The sequence below is a fragment of the Caretta caretta genome, chromosome 1 (assembly GCF_965140235.1).
Source record: "Caretta caretta isolate rCarCar2 chromosome 1, rCarCar1.hap1, whole genome shotgun sequence".
In the NCBI taxonomy this organism is placed as follows: Eukaryota; Metazoa; Chordata; order Testudines; family Cheloniidae; genus Caretta; species Caretta caretta.
This window is the reverse complement of record NC_134206.1, coordinates 170587761-170613501: the sequence shown is the minus strand read 5'-3', so window position 1 is coordinate 170613501 and position 25741 is coordinate 170587761. Positions and strand designations below refer to the sequence as shown.

Here is a 25741-nt window from a genome sequence, read left to right as displayed (position 1 = left end):
GTTTTTTTCATGGCAGCTGAAACAAATACTAAGCAAAAATTGTTTTGCATGTTACTGAATGAAAAGAAAATACATCAAATTTGTACAGATGGACTAGCTCACTTATTTTCTGTGTACCAAGCTGAGATATTTATGGAATAGAATACTCACAGAATAAAGGTTTATCAGAATCTGGGATCATGAAAATACCATGAATGAGCTGAGTGTTACCAGACACGAAACATTCAGGTCTCACTCTTTTCAAACTTTAGTTCAGATCTAATTATAGTTTTAACAGATGTGGAAAAATCAAGTAAGTCAATTGAGATATTAGCCTTAAATTTATCCCTGATTTAACTTTGTTCAACTGAGTAATCAGGATTGAACTTGGCATTTTATCTTTATACATAACACACAAGACATGTTCAAAACATTTTTATTTTATTAATTTACACATGAAAATTAAAGAATTATGTTGATACAGTTTTTGCTTCCAGACTTCCATCTTTTGCTTCCAGACTGCCCTCTTCAATAACCTGCAAAACATCAGTGTTTGGGGGGGGGGGGGGGGGAAGGGTTAAGTATAGTTTCATTCTCTCACCACACCCTGTACATTCTCCCCCTCTGCTGTACTATACTTGAGCAAGGATAGTATACAGCAAGAAGTACTACTGCCTTTAAAATTAAACAATATCAATTAAAAACACTTTCAAACCGGTTTATAAGAACCAGCAGAACCCTGTTTATCCTATCTAACTGGGACTGGGCAGGGGTGGCGAGTTATATGGGCCTATGGTGCCCGGGCTCCAGCAATATTCAGGACCTGGAGCCCAACTCCACCAAAGCTTGGGGTTAGGTCTCTCCCCCAGCCCTGCTTGCTGCCCACGTGTGCCTCCCCCAAGTGTCCCCTGGTCCCCACTTGCTGCCCCCGTGCGCCTCCCGAGGGCCCTGGAGCATCCCTGCCTCAAGCAGGTGGCTGCCCCCCTGCAGCTCCCCTCTACGCTCTGATCTGCTGGCTCCCAGCATCAACTGCTGCCACAGGGTCCTAGTACCCGCCACCCACTAGTGCCAAGGCAGACTGACTCTGACCCTGCCCTTTCGCCTCGGACACTTCCCTTTTCCAGCGGGACCCTCCACCAGCACAGGGGCCCCCCTGCTTGCAACCACCACTCCTGCCCCCTACTAGGCAAGGGGCAGCCCCATCCCCCACCGCCAGTGAGGCTACAGTGAGGGGCAGCAGCAGGGGAGGAAGTGGACATGTGATGGCAGCCTCCCCTCCCCCCCAGTCACCCACCACAGGGGAAGCGAGGGGGATTCCTGGACCTGAGAGGGGCCCTAGGAGCACGTGCAGTGACATTGGGGCGAGGTAAGCGTGCGGCCGGGAGGGAAGAGGGGGGCCCCGGGGCAGCCTGCCTGCACCCCAAACTCCTCATCCCCGGCCCTGCCCCACCCCAGAGCCCATACCCCCAGCCAGAGCCCTCACTCCCCTGCACCCCAACCCTCTGCCCTAGCCCTGAGCCCCTCCCACCCCCGAAACGCTTCATCCTCAGCCCCAGCCAGAGCCCTCATCCCCCCACACGCTAACTCTCTGCCCCAGCCCTGAGACCCCTCCTGCATTGTGAACCCCTCATCACTAGCACCACCCCAGACCCTCACATTTTTATATTATTTTAAAAAATATATATCTGCTTACAAAGCAGGTGGGGGGGGGCAGGACTTGGAGCTGTTCTGGGCACCACCAAAAATTATACAAACCTGCTGCCCCTAGGACTGGGGCCAGATCAGATAATCAAAAATCAAGATAAACCAGAGAATGGAAAAGTGCAATGCTTCAGCGGCATCTAGCGGCCACAGGAGAGCGTGCACTGGTTGTTTGGTTAATATGGATAGTGGAGGGTCAGATAAATGGGTTCTCTATTGTACGATATTTTAGCCTTGAGCATGCTTCTTCATTAGCGGATTGTGGAACAGATGTGATATGCTTTTTCTCTGCTGCTATTCAAACAGCAAGCAGAATATTGGCTTTGGAGTTTTAAGAGTCTGAAAATTTTACGATTTAATCTTTACCAAATTTCCCCAAGTTTAGTTATATCTAGATGTTACAGTAGGGTTCCACTTCCTTTATTCCATGAACATGGTTTTTGTATTTATTCAGCCACTGTAAATGCTTCCTTCGACTGGCTTCACTATTACTTTCTAGTCCTCTCTTCCAGATTGAATGTTAACAGGAAACTTCCTTTCCTTACACCAGGCACATTTTACTTTTTAGAACTCTTTCCGGTTACCCTCACATTTAATTTAATGCAATCATTTCCCCTTTTGGTTTCCATTAGCTTCTATATAGGCTCACCCCTAGTATCAGCTTTCTTCCTTGGACGCGAGTGAAAAAATTGACTCATTTGTCTTGTTATACATGAGGCACAAAGCTCCTGTATTTGTTTTTAACCCAGATGTCTGCATACAGTTAGAACATTAAATTGCTTTTTTTCAGTTTTACTTGTATTTCAAGTTCATGCTAAATCTTCATTTCAGATTCCACATATAACCTTAAACATGTAGAAAAATAAAAATACAAAGATGCTAACATTCTATTTTCCTCATCTTTTAGAAATTTTGAAAAATGTCAATTCTTTAAAGTTACTTAGAAGAGCTTACAAAGAGTCTATTCACGTGAGGGAAGGGAGCAGAAGGAGACTCCGCCAGTTGGAAGGCATAAGATGCACTGTCCTAGGGCTGGGGGTTCCACGACCACCACTCCCAAGAGAAGGAGGCGGGTGGTGGTGGTTGGGGACTCTCTCCTCAGGGGGACTGAGTCATCTATCTGCCGCCCCGACTAGGAAAACCAAGAAGTCTGCTGCTTGCCAGGAGCTAAGATTCGCGATGTGACGGAGAGATTGCCGAGACTCATCAAGCCCTTGGATCGCTACCCCTTCCTGCTTCTCCATGTGGGCACCAATGATACTGCCAAGAATGACCTTGAGCGGATCACTGCAGACTACATGGCTCTGGGAAGAAGGATAAAGGAGTTTGAGGTGCAAATGGTGTTCTCGTCCATCCTCCCCGTGAAAGGAAAAGGCCTGGGTAGAGACCGTCGAATCGTAGAAGTCAACAAATGGCTACGCAGGTGGTGTCAGAGAGAAGGCTTTGGATTCTTTGACCATGGGATGGTGTTCCAAGAAGGAGGAGTCCTAGGCAGAGACAGGCTCCAACTAACGAATAGAAGGAAGAGCATCTTCGCGAGCAGGCTGGCTAACCTAGTGAGGAGGGCTTTAAACTAGGTTCACCAGGAGAAGGAGACCAAAGCCCTGAGGTAAGTGGGAAAGTGGGACACCGGGAGGAAGCACGAGCAGGAGCGTGTGAGAGGGGAGGGCTCCTGCCTCATATTGAGAAAGAGGGGCGATCAGCGGGTTAACTCAAGTGCCTATGCACAAAGCCTGGGAAACAAGCAGGGAGAACTGAAAGTCCTGGCAAACTCAAGGAATTATGATGTGATTGGAACAACAGAGACTTGGTGGGATAACTCCCATGACTAGAGTACTATCATGAACAGATATAAGCTGTTCAGGAAGGGCCAGGCAGGGCAGAAAAGGTGCGGGAGTTGCACTGTATGTAAGAGATCAGTATGACTGCTCAGACCTCCAGTATGAAACTGCAGAAAAACCTGAGAGTCTCTGGATTAAGTTTAGAAGTGTGAGCACCAAGAGTGATGTCGTGGTGGGAGTCTGCTAGAGACCACCAGACCACGGGGATGAGGTGGACGAGGCTTTCTTCCAGCAACTCGCAGAAGCTACTAGATTGCACGCCCTGGTTCTCATGGGAGACTTCAATCACCCTGATATCTGCTGGGAGAGCAATACAGCTGTGCACAGACAATCCAGGAAGTTTTTGGAAAATGTAGGGGACAATCTCCTGGTGCAAGTGCTGGAAGAACCAACTAGGGACAGAGCTCTTCTTGACCTGCTGCTCACAAACCAAGAAGATTTAGTAGGGGAAGCAAAAGTGGATGGGAACCTGGGAGGCAGTGACCATGAGATGGTCGAGTTCAGGATCCTGACACAAGGAGGAAAGGAAAGCAGCAGAATACAAACCCTGGACTTCAGAAAAGCAGGCTTTGACTCCCTCAGGGAACTGATGGGCAAGATTCCCTGGCAGAATAACATGAGGGGGAAAGAAGTCCAGGAGAGCTGGCTGTATTTTAAAGAATCCTTATTGAGGTTAGAGGGACAAACCATCCTGATGTGTAGAAAGAATAGTAAATATGGCAGGCGGCCAGCTTGGCTTAACAGTGAAATCCTTGCTGATCTTAAACACAAAAAAGAAGCTTACAAGAAGTGGAAGATTGGACAAATGACCAGGGATGAGTATAAAAATATTGCTCGGGCATGCAGGAGTGAAATCAGAAAGGCCAAATCACACCTGGAGTTGCAGCTAGCAAGAGTAACAAGATGGGTTAAGAGTAACAAGAAGGGTTTCTTCAGGTATGTTGGCAACAAGAAGAAAGTCAAGGAAAGTGTGGGCCCGTTACTGAATGAGGGAGGCAACCTCGTGACAGAGGATGTGGAAAAAGCTAATGTACTCAATGCTTTTTTTTGCCTCCGTCTTCACAAACAAGGTCAGCTCCCAGACTACTGCACTGGGCAGCACAGCATGGGAAGAGGTGACCAGCCCTCTGTGGAGAAAGAAGTGGTTCGGGACTATTTAGAAAAGCTGGACATGCACAAGTCCATGGGAGGAGTGGTAGATAGGCTGGAGGGTAGGGATAGGATACAGAGGGACCTAGACAAATTGGAGGTTTGGGCCAAAAGAAATCTGATGAGGTTCAACAAGGACAAGCGCAGAGTCCTGCACTCAGGACGGAAGAATCCAGTGCACCGCTACAGACTAGGGACCGAATGGCTAGGCAGCAGTTCTGCAGAAAAGGACCTAGGGGTTACAGTGGACGAGAAGATGGATATGAGTCAACAGTGTGCCCTTGTAGCCAAGAAGGCCAATGGCATTTTGGGATGTATAAGTAGGGGCATTGCCAGCAGATCGAAGGACGTGATCATTCCCCTCCATTCGACATTGGTGAGGCCTCATCTGGAGTACCGTGTCCAGTTTTGGGCCCCACACTACAAGAAGGATGTGGAAAAATTGGAGAGAGTCCAGCGGAGGGCAACAAAAATCATTAGGGGACTGGAACACGTGACTTACGAGGAGAGGCTGAGGGAACTGGGATTGTTTAGTCTACAGAAGAGAAGAATGAGGGGAGATTTGATAGCTGCTTTCCACTACCTGAAAAGTGGTTCTAAAGAGGATGGATCTAGACTATTCTCAGTGGTAGCAGAAGACAGAACAAGGAGTAATGGTCTCAAGTTGCAGTGGGGGAGATTTAGGTTGGATATTAGGAAAAACTTTTTCACTAGGAGGGTGGTGAAACACTGGAATGAGTTACCTAGGGCGGTGGTGGAATCTCCTTCCTTAAAAGTTTTTAAGGTCAGGTTTGACAAAGCCCTGGCTGGGATGATTTAATTGGGGATTGGTCCTGCTTTGAGCAGGGGGTTGGACGAGATGACCTCCTGAGGTCCCTTCCAACCCTGATATTCTATGATTCTACCAAAAATTCCATACTGACAAAATCTGCAATCACATACACATATCATCCAAGTTCCATGATCTGTAGTGCCCCAGAGAAATATTTTTAATGCAACTCAGGCTTCCACAAAGTTCAAATGTTTTCCTTCTTACAAAAACAATTAGATTATTTAATTTATATTCTAATGCAGCATTCAATTTTTCTTAAGATTTGGCCTGGATTCCTTCCTTTAAATAAATATGTTCTTGTATGTATCCTCCAATTATGATTATCTAACTTCTACAGTATGACACAATTCTATCTTTTACTTTAAGAAAAAGAAGTCATTAAAGCTGTGTATTTAGCTGCTACTTCAACTTACCAGTCTCCGAGACCTTTCCAGCAATCTTCGCCATACTGTGTGATGCGCCTGGAAAAAAGTGAATTAGTGCAGTGAATTACTTATAATTAAACTGAAATCAGGTCCTGTGGCAAATGTGAGGTAATATCTTTTACTCTGTTTGTGAGAGACACAAGCTTCTTCTAGTCTGGGAAAGGTATGACTACACCAACACTGTAAACAAAACTAAAAATACAGGCAGTTTGATTGCTCATGTTGAAATTAGTTAATTTTTATTACGTTTCCAGCTGGACAGGTATCTCTCTCTTGCACACTTGGATATTATCATGCAAACACACATATGAATAGTCCCACTGAAGTCAATGGACCTATTCACATGAATATATTTAAGCAAATATAGAAATGTTGACAGGATTGGGGTCTTCTTTATATCTTTTCTGGTGTAAAATGTATAAATGTCAAATGTGTCTTGAATATTCTGTTAACAGTCATAAGTTCTCTCCCTGCCCCTTTATGCATAAAACATTCACTATTTCCTTAACAAGAATACAAAACTAGGTTACAAGTTGCACATCTTTATTTGCTCAGCATAAAAGACGAACAATCCTCATTTTACAGAAACATTGTCAAAAGAATCTTTATTACATCAGGAATAGGCAACACTTAAACAACATCTACAAACTATTGTTAGCCATTACGCAAAAGAAGATGGAACTTCTCTTTCTCCGCCCCCCCCCCCCCCGCCCCCCGCAACTATAAAGAATCTACCAAAGGCTGACAAACAAGGGTAGCATCCTGATTGCCTATGCACATGGCCCATTGCATTCTAGAAATTAATCAAGTTTTAGAGAGGAGTATAAAAAAATGTAGATTTAAACGAGCTAGGAACAGTGGGTGAACCAAACGGTGCAAGTTTCAGAGGCCAAACTTTTCTGATACCCAACAAAGTTCAATATATAAAATCTTCCTTAAATTAGATTCTGTATATTTGTCTTCTTTATAAACCAGATATATTTCTTTTTTAGTAAATAATTTGTCCTGTTTCTTCAAGATAATTCTCTTGTTCTGTATTAGGTATTCTATACAATTAAAATAATGTACTGATTACGTTCCCCAAATTCACAGGAAATATAAAGGATTTTGTTTTCTGTATAAATGATCGATGCAGTTTAAATATGGCAAAAGAAGGGAAATATTGAAAGTTATGAGCACTTAATCTATGCAAAGTTTGGAAATAACAATAGAAATTGCTTAATAAAGGAAGAGGAATTCCAAATAATAGTCCGGAGAATTCAGAAATACCTTCAAATTAATCAAACATAAAAAGACTCCAACAAAAAAGGATCAAAATTTGTTCTGAAGTTGAGCAAATAATTGGATTTCTCAGTTCATTCACCCTGAAAGGATTTTTTTTCCTTTCACATTGGGTTGTTTTCACATGCTTTTCACCGTTTCCATTTTTTAAAAAAAGTTAACTAAATTTCTAATCTAAACGTCATTTCAAAATGAAATGTTGAAACTGAACTTTCAAAGTGGTCAAAACCAACTGTTTTGATTTCAAAATCTCTTCCTCTTTTTTTTTTTAAATATACAAAGAAATTATTTACCAAACAACAGAAATTTGTGACTAGTTTCAGTGCCCCCAAAATGCATTTTTCAATTAACTTACTATTCATCAAAATGATGTTGCCTTGCTCTAATTATACATTGCCATCTACTGGACACCAGCTGAAGTAGCAGAGAAACTATAAATTGAAAGCTGAGAGCAACTTTTGGCCAGGGCCCAATAAAAAAATAAGACTGCCCTCCTCCAGCGAATCCTGAAACAGGATATATAAATTGAGATCACCATATGGGACCCTAGAGCTCGCGGAATCCATGTGGGCTGCCTCTTTCCTTCTCCAGGGTTACAGCACTAAGAAGAAGAGTTGACCAAACCACAGAGACACTGAAGAATCCAGAAGTGCTACAGATACCCAGAGTAGCCATGTGAAAGACTCTCAGAATGTAACACTTGATATGCCACACCTCCAAAACATTTCCCAAGCTATTGTTTTTACTAAGCATGACAATTTAAATGTGTGAAGTGGAAGACCTTTCAGACCACAGAAGATCAACTTTTCTGGCCGTTGCACGATAGGCCCCCGAAGGGAAAAGAAGAACACCCCCCCATCCAAGGGTTAACAGGACTAAGCAGCAGTGAGATTTTGTTTCAGAGATTGTATTTCTCTTTCTGTTCTTTAACATTAACAACAATGTTATCTGATTGAGTCTACACTCTTTCACGTGAGATCTTAAGTAACCATATTTTGGATTTAAACGAAGGGCTTGTCTACATTTACAGGACTGTAGCTGCATTGCTTTAGCACTTAGTGAAGACACTACCTATGCCAACGGAAGAAGCTCTCCTGTCAGCATAGATACTCAATCTCCCCGAGAAGCGATAGCTATGTCAATAGTAGAAGCCCTCCCATTAACATAGCGCGGTCTACACCAGGCAAGTTAGGTCAGTTGGTTATGTAGACCAAGCCTAAGTAAAGCAATATACATTCTCCTTTATAAGCCCAAGCAAAGTGGACTGACAGAGAAAAACAATAACTTGAAGCAGTTACTTTTGACATTTTAAACATTCCCCTTTCATACCAAAACAATTCCAATAGTAGGGACCACATTCACAAAAATGCCTTAAGACAAGTGCATCCTTATTCCTTGGTGAATTATTTGAAGTGTGACAAATGTATTAAAGGCACTAAAGAACTGATAACTGAATATTATGATGTAATAAGAAATCTTGACAATTTGTTTTGTTCTCTGGTGTAAGTGCTTGACCTCAACAGTTGTCTTTATTAATTGCTTAGAAGACTGTGTATCTTGTGTTTAGCACACACCTAGAACATTTGCTGTATCTAAACTGGATTTATGAACTGTTGACTATATAGTGAGATTCTCGGTGAATTAATAAACTGTGGATTGATTAAGAATAATTAAAGTGTGCTGATCTGAGAAATGCTCCAAGGTAAAACTTGACCTGAAAAGAACCTAGCGCTCATTAGCAAGCTAGCGTTCCCTAGACTCAATAAAAAGTGGTTTCCCTAATTAAATTCTATGTCAAATTTGGCCTCAATGCTTCTCAAACTGGCAAATCTAGTTTGTTCAATTTCAGCTTTAAAAATCTAACTGGCACCTCTGCAAATTCATAAAATTGACCTCTCATTCACACTTACACCAGCAGTGTCAGCAGAGGGAAGTAGTGGTGAATTATAGAGGAGACAGAGAAGTACCCTTCCCAGCAATTAAGTGTCAGCTAGTGTTAGGGTTTATACACGTTAACAGACCTATGTGGGGGAAAAAAATCACACTGCCCATTAACCACACCACAGAAAGGCTGTGACTGAAAGGCTGTGACTGAAAGGCTTGAGGTATCCGCTGCTGTTAAGTATTTTGACAATTTAAAAACCCCTTTTAAGCAAGACATTTTCTAAGTTTTTGCTTCTGCAATAAACTGCTCTCAGCAAAAAAATGAAGACCATGAGGCCACTAGGTTGAGACCCCCAGATGATCTTGCATACATTAAAGGATTAGCCCATGGACAGCTGATCTGGCTCTCAGTAAGGGCAAAAGCTCCTACCCTGCTCTGCTGGCAACTGAGGCAGAGAAATTTGGGCTAATATAAGACTAACGGTAGCCCCCAAAACATAAGTAAACAATTTAGAAAGGTGTGCGTATGTGTGAGAGGAAGAGTGTGAGAAAAGAAGAGACAGGTGCTAAAACTGGAACTTGGCACTCCCCGTATAGATAGGGCCATGATGCACAGCATAAGCCAGAAGCTAACTAATGGAGGTTAGAAAGAACTTTACTCTATGGGCAAGATATTCCATAACTGTCACTACAGAGTTTTTTGCACCTATTTCTGAATCATCTGGTATAGATGATTATAGACAGAACACTGAACTAGAGGAACCAGAGGTCTGATTCTGAATGGCAATTCTTATTTTCCACTTTGGAATGACGTGCAGCGAAATTTCACTCATTTAAAAGAGTTAATAGACAGTCTGCTGTTTCCCTTGGAGGAAACATTCTCAGTAACACACGAACAAGAAAAATGTGATGGACAATTATAGAACCTCTCCAGAAATGACATGAGTAAAATAACTGTACTGGAAGACAAGTATATTTTAAAAAAAACAAACTAATGTCACAGAGCCTGGTCTGTATTAAAGAGTTTTGACTCAATATCTAAAATAGTGCCCGGGAAACCAGAGCCTTGACACTCCTAAAGTAATCACTCTCTGGGCCTTCCACTCATCTACTTCTTACCTAGGGTGACTAGATAGCAAGTGTAAAAAATCAGGACGGGGGTGGGGTGTAATAGGTGCCTATATAAGAAAAAGCCCCCAAAATCAGAACTGTCCCTATAAAATCGGGACATATGGTCACCCTATTCTCAACACAACTAAGACAAGATATTGGCACTGCATATGCTAAGGATTTGAAGACATGTAAAAAGATTTCTTCCACTCCTTCCTGCCCTAAGCAAAGAATATTTGTACTGAATGCATTACTTACCTTTAAATGAACTGGCAGAGACACACCCTGAAACCTTCGTATAGACTCACACTGGCTGGTTTGGAGATTATGGGCTGCTGTCACTTCATACTGGAAGCAAAAACTTGTCCTCGGAATGTGAAGGCCTTCACTAACATCTACAAAGTCACCAAACCTAATTGGAGCACAATAAAACTCACAGTAAATGTACGTGTATAGTGGCATTACAAACATGGTTATTTCTTTCTATCATCACTTAGACAATGCCTATCTACAGAAAATTATAGTGAACCTCTGTCTAAACCAAAAGAGAAAACCCACACAAATCCCAAACCAAACATCCCACTACAGTTCAGCATTCTTGGTATCTGGGGAAGGAGTGCCCTTGAAAACTTCAGGTTCAGCATGTTTTCCTAACCTGAATAAGTAATTTAAAACTAGAGTCCAAAAGGCAGATCTTCAGCTGATGTAAACTGCCATAACTACAATGATTTTAATGGAATTATGACAATATGCAGGATCTACTCCCAAAAGCACACACTAAATGTCCACTAGAACTCCCTTGCCTATGGTGAATGAACGCGACACCGAGAATGTAAGTAACCGGGGGCACCGGCTGGGCTTTCTGGGGAGGGGGCGAGTGGGCGCTGGGGTGGCCGGACCTGCCTGTCACCCAGGGAACGGGTGGGCTGAAGTGCCTTGGGGGCTGTGTCGCTTGTGTGGCTGAATATGACTGCTCTACACAAAGGATGGCCTGCGTAGAGAGGGGTGGTTGTATTGTGTCCAGACTCACAAATGTCTCAGAAGAAAAACTGCTAGAGACAGAGAAATGTGCATTTGTTTCAGCAGTTGTTGGCCCTCTCTGTACCAATATAAACCCATAGGTGTAATTTGAATGAAAGACCCTGTACAGAATCAAACTGTGTAATTTAAAATCCCCAGAGTGGAGCCTGGCATTGTGGGTATATATTATGTTCCTACTGTTGTGACACTGGTTCAAGGCACTGTCCTGGCAGCTGGATGCTGTTAAACATCCAATGAAGTGAGCTGTAGCTCATGAAAGCTTATGCTCAAATTAATTTGTTAGTCTCCTTTTCTTTTTGGGGATACAGACTAACACGGCTGCTACTCTGAAACCTGTTAAACAGACGTTTCACAGGTGTGTGAAGAGTATTGTTATTGTGAGTGCTGTCATTGAGGTCCAATGCCTGCTTATAAAATTACGGTTTAACTTAGTGTTTTTCAAGAGCTTGGTTTACTAGTGGTGGTAAAAAAAAAAAAAAAGAGAGACAAACCCTGTAATGTTTTAATGATGTATCTTATATAGTGAAAATTCAGTACTGTCTCGTATATTAGTGATGCAGAATTTGAGAAAAATAATCTATCTGCTCTGATGTTTGTAAGCTGAAGTGTAAAATAATCGCTAAAACAAGCCAATAAAGCACTAGTAAACAGGCTGCAGAGAACAGTCCTGTACTGGCAGGGGAGGACTCGGTGACCTAGATAATAAGTCTTTCCATCTCTAATTTGCATGATTATTAATGACTAGAATAATAGCTTTATTGTCACTTATTCGGAGGATATTGGAAGGTCCCCTTTTCTGAATTAGCAGCAAAGTCAGAAAGTCCTTCCTCTGTTAAAAGGTAGCATTTGGCAGTGAACGCTAAACATATTCTAAATAAAACTGCATGTTTTTAATGAGCTCAAACAGTAATATCATTAGCATTTTATCTGAAATATTTTTAATATGTAAATAAATTGTATGTAGAAACTTAATATAATCAAAAATCAAACTCAGTGAGACAAACCCTCTCTAAGTAGGAACCTTATTTGCTTAAAGTTGAGACAAAACTTATTTGACCTCAGAATAATCATTCTAAAAGGAAAAATTATTAGGAAAAAAACTGGTCTTTTTGTGTGAGAAGGTATGCAGATGAGTTGTAGTTTATACTGCTCTGAAGCATAAATTACAGTGAGCATTATTTATATTTCTTTCATTATGAATATAACCCAGTGTCCTTTAGAAACCATATGCTGGGTCTGAGTGAAAGTGACTGGGGAGAGAGATACCTGTTTTGGACTGAAATAAGGAAAAAGAAGATTTAGGCTGAATATTAAGAAAAACTGCTAGATTTGTTAGAGAGCAAGTAGTCCTCTAAGGGAATTGGTGGAAGCCCTATTGCTTGAGACATTTTAAAACAAGACCAGACAAAGCATTAGAAAACATGCTGCATAAAAGAGTCACTGCATTGGCAGGATTTGGATTTTATTGACATAATACTCATTTCTCACTTCTATGATCTTTATTTGTTTTAGCCTTTGGTACAACCTGCCGGCTAAGGGCTGTATTGAGCAAAAAGTCAGCTAAGCATATTTTGTTGCAGAATCTCAATGGGCTTCAGCCCAAGGGCCAAAGCTGCCCTGTGAAAGAAAAGCATTAAAAATGAAAATTGTAGTGGACTTTTGTATTCAGTTGAACTTCCAAATGGCTAAAACAGATTCCCTTGGAATGTTTTGCCCAGTCATTGTACTCCTAGCTGCATTGGATCAAAGTTTTTAAACTCCATTTTGGCCTCATCCTGATCAACCAGTCAACAGTGCCCTTGTTGCCAAGAAGGCCAATGGCATTTTGGGATGTATAAGTAGGGGCATTGCCAGCAGATCGAGGGACATGATCCTTCCCCTCTATTCTTCCCCCCTAAACTAATCCTAATCTGGAGTACTGTGTCCAGTTTTGGGCCCCAGACTACAAGAAGGATGTGGAAAAATTGGAAAGAGTCCAGCGGAGGGCAACAAAAATGATTAGGGGACTGAAACACATGATATATGAGGAGAGGCTGAGGGAACTGGGATTGTTTAGTCTGCGGAAGAGAAGAATTGGGGGGGGGGGGGGATTTGATAGCTGCTTTCAGCTACCTGAAAGGGGGTTCCAAAGAGGATGGATCTTCTAGACTGTTCTCAGTGGTAGCAGAACACAGAACAAGGAGTAATGGTGTCAAGTTGCAGTGAGGGAGGTTTAGGTTGGATATTAGGAAAAACTTTTTCACTAGGAGGGTGGTGAAGCACTGGAATGGGTTACCTAGGAAGGTGGTGGAATCTTCTTCCTTTTGAAGTTTTTAAGGTCAGGCTTGACAAAGCCCTGGCTGGGATGATTTAGTTGGGGATTGGTCCTGCTTTGAGCAGGGGGTTGGACTAGATGATCTCCTGAGGTCCCTTCCAACCCTGATATTCTATGATTCTACGATTCTATTTATTGCTTCAAGGAGGATTTCCCCCTATCATATATCTGAAAACTCCAATGCTTAAAAATAAATAAATAAATAAATAAATAAATAAACAAAAAAAAGGAACGAAGATACCAACCCAGGAAAATATACAAAATGCAGGAGAATTTAAAAAAAAACAACAACAACAGGAGGCAGTGGGGGAAGGAAGCCCACTATCTTAAAAGCTTTCTGAAAAGTTTAATGAGCCCCCATCAAGAGTTAAATATAACAATAATGGTGATGTGGAAGAACCTATATAGATCAGAATACAGCTAACCCAGAAATCAAAGTTTAATTAAAAATACATCACAAGTCATTTATCTTTTTTTCAGATGCATATAATTTTGCAAAGTAACTGGACCTTATTGTGAATCATTACAGAATAAAATTCAAGTTTTACTCACCTATGTAACTTTACTATACCTTCAGGATTTTGCGATGCTTTCTGTTCTATTGAATCCATTTTGTACCTTGAAAAAAAACCAGCACACTTCACAAATTTGTCAAATATAAAGTTACATATATGAAGAAGCAAAAACAATCAAGTTGCTTCATATTATTTTTGTAATCTATAAGGGTCTGATGTAGAAGCCCCCTGAAGTCAATGGGAGCCTTTCAGAACCTAATCCTTAACTCTACTATTAAGTTAATACGGGAAAAATAATGAGAAAAATCTTTGATCTATGCATCAAAGAAGCCTTTTTAATAATTGTGCTCAATATTCATAAGATTAGAAACAATTTTAAACCCTTACCTTTCATATTTTAAGGCCTTTTTGACATATCTCAAGAAAAGTATGTATGTCATGAATGAGCCTGTCCAGCTCAAAGCAGTTACATTCATTTTATTTTGTGGAAAGAACGTTTCAATAAAAATAAGCCTTTCTAGATACAAAGATGTTAATGCCAGAGGGACCATCTGATCGGACCACCTGTGCAACAAAGGCCACAGAATTACACCCAGCTACCTTGTAATAAGTCCACTAACTTGTGTTTAGCTAAAGCATAATTTCCAGAAAGGCATCTAGCCTTGATCTGAAGACATCAAGTGATGAAGAATCCACCACTTTCTTCAGTAGTTTGTTACAATGATTAAACACCCTCACTGCAGAAATATCTGCCTAGTTTCTAATTTGAATTTGTCCAGCTTTAACTTCCAGCCACCGGGTGGTATGCCTTTCTTCACTTGATTAAAAAAAGAGTCCATTAGTATCCATTATTTTTGTCCCACAACTATGGGGTGCGGAAAGAAAGGCACAGAGAGGTAAAGCAACTTGCCTGAGATCACAAAGTAGATCATGGCCAAGCCAGGGATAAATCCCAGGCCCTGGTCAGTACCCCATTTATAGGGCACTTCGTTTTTGGGTTTTATTTTACTTTATTTTTCACAGGAATTGATCAGTGTTTATCACAACAACAACAACAACAGAAACAGGTGAAGATCGGTGGAAAAAACTAGTAAAAAAGTATTCAGTAGATTAATGCTTTGATTAATGAAATTCAGCGTGGTTTGCTGCAGAACTAAAACAGAACTCAAAACACCAGGCCATCTCTGAGTTTAAGAAAACAATACCTCTCCAATCCCCAAATAAAACTTTTCATTTGAACAAACAGTTTACCGTTGTAGACTTAGAACTAATAGCCTATAAATATTTACATTTAATAACTGGGCCCTACCATTTGAGGGTATACACTCAACTTCATCCTTTTCTCCTGGTTTTTGTTTGTTTTTTTTAACCTTTAATACGCCTTGTTTTCTGAAATGTATTCTGACACATTTTTGTTTTCCTCCCATTTTTGGGTGTCAGCTCTTTAAACAGCATCTGCTAACAGCTTGAAATGTGTACGAAGTGGATGTGAGATTCATTAGTACATTCAGATGCACACACACTTCAGAGCTTGTGTGCGTGCCTGTTTGTTTATTGTGTGCATCTTCTAATCGAATACATAGCCTTACTTCAACAGACAGCTTTGCATATACACACACACAGACTAATGCATTACCATAATACATATATCTCATGCAATGTATTGTATTTTCCTAATAAAACAAGTTATTTTTATATATTTGAATGATACAAAAGTAAGGTGAAAGTCGGAAAAAACAAATAATCCTTTTTGTAAAATCTGCGATTTTACTGGTAAAATTCGGTTTAAACTGAAAATGAAGGGGCTTACCTATCTATTAGATCACACTGCCTCCCAGGTAGTTGGGTGGAGTGCCAAGCATAGCCAGTCACCTGTTAACCAAGGCTGATGGTAAAATGTAATGGTATTTAGAGGATAACTTCCTGGATTCACATGTTGAATTTGAATCTCTCAATACAGAAATGTGCTGTATAGACCAAAAAACTTAAAAGAATAAGCACGTGAGGAATCTAATCACGAATAATATGGTGAAAGAACTTTAAGAATGTCAAGATATCACTAGTTTGATACTAAATACAAAATCTCATAACTGTTCCAAGTTCTTAAATACCTCTCAGTTATACACTGTAGTGCCACCTAGTGTACGCATTTAACAGGAAAACTTAGTGTACATTAGTTTAGCTCTACTGAAGTCAGTGGAGCTACACTAATTTACACTGAGGATCTAACCCTCCATACTTCAATTGTCACATTTTTAAAGGTTATATTTCCTTTCGCAATCCAATTTGGTCTTTACTATTTTTGTTTAAATCTGAAATAACCACTGACCTGTTATGCTGAAACATTTCTAATGCCACTTTTGCGTCAACGTGCAATGTTTCAAATGGCAGATCTTTGTGAATTAGATTGTATGCTTCTTTTGTAAGAGAACGGAAGTTGTCCTTAAAACAAAAAAGCAGACTATGTTACCCCTGTTCTTGAGCTGCTCTTTAATACACATTGTACGTATAAAAAACATTGTAACAAGCAGTAAAAATGGTAAACAACAAACTTAAGGATACTCATAGTAGATCTATAAATTCCTATAAATATACCTATCAGCAATAGGCATGGTAATGATTACTGTTGGTAGGACATTACAGTTATTTTAAATGGGAGTGGCCCCTGCCATTGAAATCAATGGGTGTGTTTTCATTGACTTCAATCGATTTTGCATCAGGCCCAAAGAAAATGGGAATTCCTTATAACCCACGCACTCCCATTTCTAAATTTTTAGTGAGACTTCTAATTCATTGGAAGAGCTTCCACAAGCTCCTCCAAACATACTATATGCATAGACATGATCCTGCCACTGCTGAACACTAATCTGGCTAATCCCTGGCTAGTTTTCCAGCGATCAATCAAAATCCCACCTGGAAGTGCCCTCTTTACTAACAAATTCAAAAGAGTGGACGTTACTGATACATCAATAAATACAGAACTGATTGCCCACTCCAAAAATCAAACTTCAGTACTCAGAAGACATTTGCAACAATCAAAATATTTACTTGATTGAGAACCTGAAGATGACTCACAACTACCTTAGAAAGTTTTTCAAAGTGGGCAAGTTAAACTACAGCTTGCACTGAAGTGAAATTCTGTATTTTGTTAACATTGCCCCCTTAGCCATACATCTTTTTTTCCCCTCTTCTGGTGAGCATGCATTGTAAGAAGAAACACCTGCCCAGTGAAATATATTTGTTTTCACTTAACCTCACAAGAAGTCATGAGGCTTGATTAAAGGTCTAAACAGCTTTGAGCCCTCTGCTTAAACATGCCATATAAATGCAGACTATTGAGAACAATTACAGTTTAATATTTAGTACACTCATAATATTTTTAAGTAAGCATATATCACCTTCTCCATACTTGGAGAAAAAAACTGTGCTAGCTACAGCCATCTTTAATTTAATGGGGCTCCACATGGGGGCAGAGGTTTGCCTGGGGTAGTCAGGTAATAGGGGTCTCTAAACTGTTGCCACAGTAAAGCAAAACTGTTCCCATTTTAAAAAAAGAGAGGTCACCGAAACAAAGGAGGAGTAAACTATAATACACCTCTACCCCGATATAACGCAGTCCTCGGAAGACAAAAAATCTCACCATGTTATAGGTGAGACCATGTTATAACGAACTTGCTTTGCCCCCCTCCCCATTCCTTGTTTCCTGACCGCCCCCTCCAGAGACCCCCATCCCTAATCACCCCCAGGACCCCACACCCTACCCATCCCCCTGCTCCCTGTCCCCCGACTACTCTGACCCCTATCCACAGCCAACCCCAACAGGCACTCAGCAGCAGCGGCGGGAAGCAGAGCAATGCGGCCCCAGCCCGCTCCACTCCGCCAACTCCCAGCGGCGGCACCCCGCTTCCCACTCACCTGCGGCAGGAAGCGGAGCGCCGCGGCTGGGAGCTGGCAGAGTGGAGAGGGCTGGAGCCGGGCTCCTCCACTGCTGGTGAGTGCAAGGGGGATCCCTTCCCCCAAACCCCCTCCCCCGAGCGACATGGCCAGGGCGAGGGAAGTGGAGCGGGCTGCTCCTGGACCCCCGCTAATCCCCCGGGCAATTCTGGGACTGTGGGTCCCCCAAAAGTGCCCCCCCACAGCTCCCGCCTCCCAGACCCTTTGGGGGGTGGGGAGGGGAGCCTCTAACCGCCCTTGAGACCCTCTGCCCCTTTTCCAACCCCTCAGCTCCGGCCCGGCACCCTTAATACGCAGCTCAGAGCAGCATGTCAGAGCTTTACCGTGTTGTATGCGAACCCGCATTATATCGGGTCACGTTATATCGGGGTAGAGGTGTAATGACTTTTCAGAAGATAAATTGTACTTACTTCTGTTGGTTTCCAGTCATCAAGCCTGCTGTCCAAAACAACATCATAACAGAAAGCTCCAGAGATCACTGCAGAGCCAGAGAAAATGCTGTTATTTGTAACAAAGTATACATTTTGTTTCATGGCCTCAACATTTTTACAAAAACATTACTAGTCTGAATAAATAAGGGCCAAAACAAGGCTGTTTCTGTTATAGAAATATAGCAAGGATCACAAGCTGAAATCTGTGGATTATAATCACAGCTGGACAGTTTGAGTTTTATAAAACCCAAATGACAGATTCTGTTTGTTTCTTAAATATTCACCCCAAAAATATGTTCCGGGTATTTACAGTTTTTATAAGAGCATGGCAGTCTGTACCCACTCATCAAAACAGTTTTTTTCTGGATAAGTATGACATAAATTCAGGCCCTCCTCCTCTCTGAAGTATTTCTGCACTTTTCATTTGTACAGATGATTGTATTTCTGAAAGGTGCCAGACAGACAGAATATAATATTGAAGTCATTTATTTATCCACAGAGGAGGTAACACAGGCAGCAGCAACACCATTTCAAACTCTGACAACATACTGAGGTAGGAGGAGACAGCATGGTCTCCATGCACATTTATTCAGTCCTTGGCCTCTCTGCCTAAAAGCCATTTGGAGTTATGGTATGTTATTGTCAAACCTGACAGTCAGTCTACCAGCTTCACACGTATCAAACACCTAGGGCTCGTCTACATGAAGACTTTGTGCGCAACGAGCCAAGGTGTAACTGTACTGTGCACTAATCTGCCACACACGAAGTCACGGTGAGGACCCTGCTATGGCACACTAAAAGTTTCATAGTGCACTTTGACGTACTGTCAGATAGCCAACCAATTTCAGGCTTCGCTTAAGTAGCCCAAGGATGAAATGCTCTCTTTCCAGCAGTCTGAATATATATTCTTAACAATAAATATGAAAACCTTTTGCTTATGTCAATTTAAAATTGTAAAAAAATTCAGACTACAGATTAGCAGAAATTGTCAAGGCTCTTTGCTATTATGCTTAACTATTACAATAGTCCCCCAATATAACTTGATATTTTACATGAGTAAACAACGTTAAAGGAAATTTCACACAAACATCAGTTCATCATATCCGACACTGGCTGCTTTAGCTTATCATACAAGGTATAATTTAAGGTCCTTTTCCTCATCTTAAAAGCCCTAAATGGGCTTGGAGCCAGTTATGTCAGAGACCTCCTCTATTTCTGCACTCTGACAAAGCAGCTGTGATAAGCAAAGACACTTCCAACTGAGGCGAGACTACACCTCAGACCGGTCTGGGTCACTGTATCCTTAATGGAGGGTCCAAAACTGTAAAACTTGCTGCCAGCAGAAATTAGGCTGCGTCAGTCTTGCCACTTTCAGGACATGGTGCAAGACCACTTCTTCATGCAGGCATTCTGGGTGGGATTTCAAGTGTTCAGATAAGCAATTCTGAAATCCCAATTATTACAAGCACATTAGTGATGTCACTCCAACATCACTAGATGTTAATGTCTGACCCTTGAAATGATGAGGGAAAGGGGAAGAGAGAAGGTACAACTGGGCTGTACTCCCAGAGTACGCATTCCTTGGACATAAAATGAATGTCTAGAGCACCCAGACATTACAGTGACACATTTTAGAAATGCAGGAATAATAAATCCCTCTCATCAGTAGGAAAGAGAGCCCCTAAATGTGCTGGAATGCACCTGAACTGGGTCTATGCAAGCTTATCAACAAAAAAAATTTATATCACCTGGCACTTCTGGAGCTCTGATCAGACTGACTGAGTATTCATCTTTGAATGCCTGCTTTAACACACATGCCATGATCATGGCACAGGAACGCCAATAGGCCTGTAATAAAGAGCATTTCAAACAAAATTTACTATACTGAAGTTGCCAATTCATGACAGACTAGTTCAGCTATTGATTCAAATAGTGACTCTTCCTTTAAAACTGAATTCCTCATAAATTTGCTAGTTTCCATTGTGCATTAGTATTTTAATAAAATATAAGTATTTTATTATTTATACAGTGCTACAAACATAAGCTTTACAAAATAGAACTCCATGTTCACCCTTTTGGAAGAAGCTTTGAATCAACAGTCCTGATCTTTCAATAGTCCACCCATGTGGCTCTAACTGCAGGATCAGGTTCTAAGAGACAGGTCAACTGATAAAGAAAAAGGTAAAGGTAAAGAAAGGTGAGAAAATAAGGTATAAAAGATTTCCGGAAAAAAAAGTATTTCAAGGGAGGGATCTGAAAGAGGATGGAGAGAATATCTTGCAGACTGTTCAAGTTGCAGGAGGCAGCATGAAAGAGAGTGGAGAGAGCATGAGAAGGAGATAAAGGGAGAAGCAAGGAGGTAGGGATGCAAGTAGTAGATCAAGAGCGAGGAGAATTAGCAGCAAGTGAAAAGAGAGGTGTAGCAAGGTGAGATTATAGAGGACCTTGAAGGTGAGGATAGGAAGTACTAGTTACTATGTATCTATATCTTCAGGCCTAGAGTAAGTTCTAAAGTTTACAGTATTTCAAGAAAGGGGTTGAACTGGAACAGTACACAGTGATTTTGCAAGCTAGTGCTTTGCCCCAGTGACTGCATTTTGTGGTCTAAATTTTCACTGAGAAATAATCAAGATACTAACCCCTTATGGATGTGAAGATAAACTTCAAAATGTGAACCAGATGTAAACTAATGTAGTGTCCACTAATCAAGTGTTTACTGGAGTCTTTAGACAACCTGAAACAACAACTCTGATGCCTGAACTGACAGTTTAAACATCAACATTACCACCTATATTATTCATGCCCACGGAATTCAAGGAAACAGATGGATGTGGAACTTGAGTTGTAGGGGGGCATTTAGGAGACTACCATGTATTTCTTCCAGTGCGACCCTGTTTTAAAGCAGAGGGAACACTAACCCAGCTTATGCACTCTTCGGCCAAAATGATTCTTTACTGAAGTTAACATCACTGACTAAAAATGTAAAGTATTCTTATTTTTAGTATGCAATATAAGTAATATTCCTCACATCATCTTTGAAAGGTATGTAGCAAGTACAATTTGACCCTTTTATATATAGGTTAATGGAAAGACAGAGTTTAAGTGACTTGCAAAAGACCACACAGTCAGGAACAGAACCAGGCAGTTCTGACTCCCAGTCCTTTGTATACTACAATATTCTTCTGTATCTATGTGTGGTCTCATGTTCTACACTTAGATCATAAGCAATTTGGGGAAGAGACTCTTTTTATTCTGTATTTGTACAGTGCCTAGCACAGACGAGTTCTGATCAATGACTGGGTTCCCAGGTGCTCCCAAAATATAAATATAATAATGTAACAAAAAACATTCCTAAATTGCAAACTAGGATTTTACCTGAATTCTTAGAATTGATGGATCAACTACATAAATAAATATATTTGGTGAAAGCAATAGATACTTACATGTAGTGACAAATCAACTCTTCTACCATATTTGAGCCAGTATTAATGCACTAAAGACATATTACAAACACAACTACTTCTGCTCCTCCTCTCCCTGTCTGGAACTGTTCATAAACCCTCTTTCCCTCTATATAATGTAGAATCTTTAGTGTAGGATTAGTAGGCTATAAATTTTTAGTTACAGAAATTTAGACTAAACTTATTTTATGCATCCTACTATACTTTCAGTAAAGTTTTTCAACATGGTTATTCCCAGCTACTGCAGTGTCAATCTTGTTCATATGCAGCTTGAAGGAAAAGGTTTCTTAATATCTTAATTTTCAGGCTTTAATACAACTCTTGGTTTCTCTAGAGTGCAGACTAAGATTTTACTTTCCTATACAGGTGCAAAAATTGGTGGAGATAGTAGACTGTCAAAACAGCAGCAGAGATGAAGCCAACAAAAAATGTGTGATTTTAACAACTTGCATTTTCTCATGTAACCAAAAGAGCTAGAATTTCATTCATTTCATTCAAACTAAGGCCCTAACCTTCTCATTGAAGTCAATAGGAAAAACGTCAATGACTTCCTTGGGAGTTGAATCAGGGATAAGACAGGAAAAACTGCATAAAGAAATAAGACGCTGACTTACCTTGTTCACTTCCTCTGGATTTTCGTCTTTGAAAGTAAGAAACTGAATTTCACATGATTTGGTCAAAGGCCGATACATGTCCCAAAGCTCTCCATCCACAAGTGCCAATACTGATTTCTTACAATGCCATTCACTTAAGTCTAAAAAAGAAGTGAAAGAATTCAAGGCAGTGATCAACAACCCTCTAATATAGCTAAAATTTGCAATTTAGAGTTCTAAACTTATCATACCAAAATGCAAGAGTCATTGCTGGAAAAACCTTTGTGCGGGAATACTATCAGAATCCATGGAAATTAACTTTTTCCTTAAATCCCACTATCTGTACAAACTGAAATACTATGATTGTATGTATTATTACCTGGACCACTACGTTTGTCTTTACAATGACCACAATAGTAGTATGTGCCAGTTTGGTTGGTAAATACATTTATCAGCAAAGTGATTTTGATACACAATGGAACAGTTTGTGATTCCATTTACTTACGCATGGCACAATTGTATGGAGTAGACAAAGCTTTGTTCATAACAAATGAAGTGCCAGGATGAGATTTGCCAACATATTTTACTTCAATCTTCTCAATTCGTGGATAGAGAGACAACTGTCTCTCTTTCTCCTTAGTGAAGAGTTCATTACGCATCTGAACAATCTCAGCTCTTGACAGTTGAGAAGCAGGAGCTGTTGAAATAAACCCTGGAAAAAGAAGTGACTTAACTAAGCAACATGCAGCTTCTCAAAATATTTCACAAACAGATATAAATAGACTAATTAGCATAGTCAATGAGTAGAAAAACATGAGCCACTAACTCAACAAACCTTTAATTGTAATACAACCGTATCCATATTGCAATGCAACTAACTTCCAGTTCACACTTAACATTTGTAATAATCACTCATTATGCAAAAACCAGACCCTAAATATTCAAAAGTTAAACAACATAGAAATAGAAACATAGAAAGGCTAGCCTTTAAATAGAAAGGCTCAGCACAAACCTAAAATCTTACTTGTAATCTTTCAGACTCTGTATTTGAGACTATTACAAGCCATGATTGCATCTGTATCTCTCTCTACTTTCTCCTCATGAATACATAAGAGGAATTGTGGGATAATTTTTTCTCAAAAGAACTTGTGTTCTGATCCTGTATGAAAAATTCTTGCTGCATCATGTCCTGTAAACCGCCCCCAACTGCGGGAGAATAACCTGATGTTTTAAAAGAACACAAAAATCCAGGCATAATTAGTTTAACTATGCAATGGTGCCCATGAGGAAACATTCCTTTCGGACTCCTACAACAATTGTCTTACATCATGAAATCCGAGATTTGATGACCCACACCTTAGCATGAATAACTACAAAAATTATTGTCCATATTTATCCAGAGCCATTTTTAACTCAATGATTATAAATAAGAAGCACCTCAGATCACTAAATTAAATACATTAGCTAAGTCCAAGCCTTGCAAAGTTATAAAAATTTACCAGCTGACATCTCAGCCTTTACCATAATAATTTTCTTGCCTATTTAAACAAATGTACTTGTCCCACATAACTGAATTTTGCAAGCTTTTGTTTTTAGTAACAAACATCTCATTTTATTTTAAAATATGAATTTTATTATTTATACAAGTGATTCTGCATGCACACACGCATCACATGATTTCCAAAACGTTTCACATTCTGTAGTCCACGAGGAAATGATCCATGGATCACTGGTGATCCACAATGAAACAAAACATTTTGGAAATCAGGCACGGGGGGTTGGGAGAATATTACTCTTACAAAAAAACCTGCACAATACAAGAGCTGCTTCCAAACCCCTCAGTTAAAACATTGTGCTTAGACAGGTAAACCACAGAGTTATAACCGAGGCCAGGACCACACTAGAAATTTACCTCGATATACCTACATCTCTTGGGGGTGTGAAAAATCCACATCTGTGAGACATGTAACTACACCAACCTAACCCCCAGTGTAGACTGTGCTAGGTCAGCACAAGAATTCTTTGGTCAAACTAGCTACTGCTTCTCGGGGAGGTAGATTAACTACAGCAACAAGAGACGGGAGGGGGGGAGGGAAGCCAGGCTCCCGGCAGGGAGATTCATGCCTGGTGTCTGGTCAGCTGCTCCGTTCCTGGCAGCAAGCGGGGAGCCAAGAAGGCCGGCTAGGGAGCCAGGAGCTGGCTTTCTTGTCCATTTCACAGCTCCAGCACAGGTAGTGTCTATGGTCACTACACTACAGACCTGTATAACTATGTCACTCAGGGTACGTCTACACTACCCGCCGGATCCATCCAGCGGGGATCAATTTATCGTGTCTAGTCTAGATGTGATAAATCGACCCCCGAGCTGTCTCCTGTCAACTCCTGGACTCCACTGGTGTGAGAGGTGCAGGAGGAGCGGGGGGGGGGGGGGGCGGCAGCAGTCGACTCACCGCGGTGAGGACACCAGGGTAAATTGATCTAAGTACCTCGACTTCACGGAGCTGAAGTTGCGTAACTTAGATTGATCCCCCCAGTGTAGACCAGGGCTCAGTGGTGTGAAAAAATCTATATGCCTGAGCAATGTAGTCATACCAACCTAACCCCCCCCCCACACACACACACACACACACACACACACACGAGTGCGCTATGTCAGTGGGAGAGGTGAGCTACAACCTCTCAGGGAGGTGGATTAACTATGCCAGGGAAGAGCTCTCTCCTGTTGGTGTAGAGCATCTTCATTGAAGTGCTGCATCATTTTAGTTGTAGCCTTGCCCTATGCCGAAGTGCTACAGAGGCACAGCTGTCGCATTTTAAGTGGAGACAAAGCCTCAGGTCAGCAGAGGGAAGGAACCTGGTGTTCACACCTACCACACTGCGGAAGCTATGCAAATAACACATAGCTACACCCAACCCCCAATAGTCAGTGCAGGGCCGGGGGGCAGGTCACTGCCCTACTCCCTCCCCCCAAAGTGCAGGGCCCGGGGCGGGGCGGGGGGGCGGCGGCACTGCCCCTACTCCCGCGCAGGATCGGGGTCACTCACGGGCGTGCTGGCTCCGCAGGCAGCGGGTCGCCCAGCGCGCGGCCATGGCCCAGCTGCTGCTGCTGCTGCTCCCTGCGGCCTCCCCCGAGCGCGCGCGCGCACCCGCCGCAGGCTCCCCCGGAAACACGGGCCGCGGCGCAGGGATCCGCCTGCTTCAGCCGCTAGGGGCGGGTGCCGAACGAGTCC

The 25741-nt window shown here is 41.5% G+C and overlaps 1 protein-coding gene across 2 annotated transcripts; it reads right to left on the bottom strand.

Moving 5' to 3' along the window:
* Positions 1-403: 403 nt before the first annotated feature.
* On the bottom strand, positions 404-25699 carry MRPL39 (mitochondrial ribosomal protein L39). Of its 2 annotated transcripts, none has more exons than XM_048868147.2 (10): positions 25556-25699; positions 23017-23223; positions 22533-22672; positions 20206-20305; positions 18437-18504; positions 16402-16514; positions 14110-14175; positions 10461-10614; positions 5916-5963; positions 404-515 (listed from the first exon to the last, which is right to left on the bottom strand). In XM_048868147.2, exons 1-10 carry the CDS (start codon positions 25599-25601, stop codon positions 450-452), a joined length of 1008 nt encoding a protein of 335 aa, XP_048724104.2. In that variant the 5' UTR covers positions 25602-25699; the 3' UTR covers positions 404-449. The 2 variants fall into 2 exon arrangements, with proteins under 2 accessions (XP_048724104.2, XP_048724115.2); XM_048868158.2 differs by lacking the exon at positions 25556-25699 and adding an exon at positions 23536-23553.
* Between the last annotated feature and the right edge of the window lie 42 nt (positions 25700-25741).

Bases quoted from the DNA above. Each gene is read 5' to 3' on its own strand.
- MRPL39 (XM_048868147.2), bottom strand. From the start codon at position 25,601: ATGGCCGCGCGCTGGGCGACCCGCTGCCTGCGGAGCCAGCACGCCC. The intron at 23,224-25,555 runs GTGAGTGACCCC...TTCTTTTTCCAG, and splicing joins CCTGCGGAGCCAGCACGCCC to GGTTTATTTCAACAGCTCCT. The intron at 16,515-18,436 runs GTAAGTACAATT...TTTTGTTTTAAG, and splicing joins ATGACTGGAAACCAACAGAA to GACAACTTCCGTTCTCTTAC.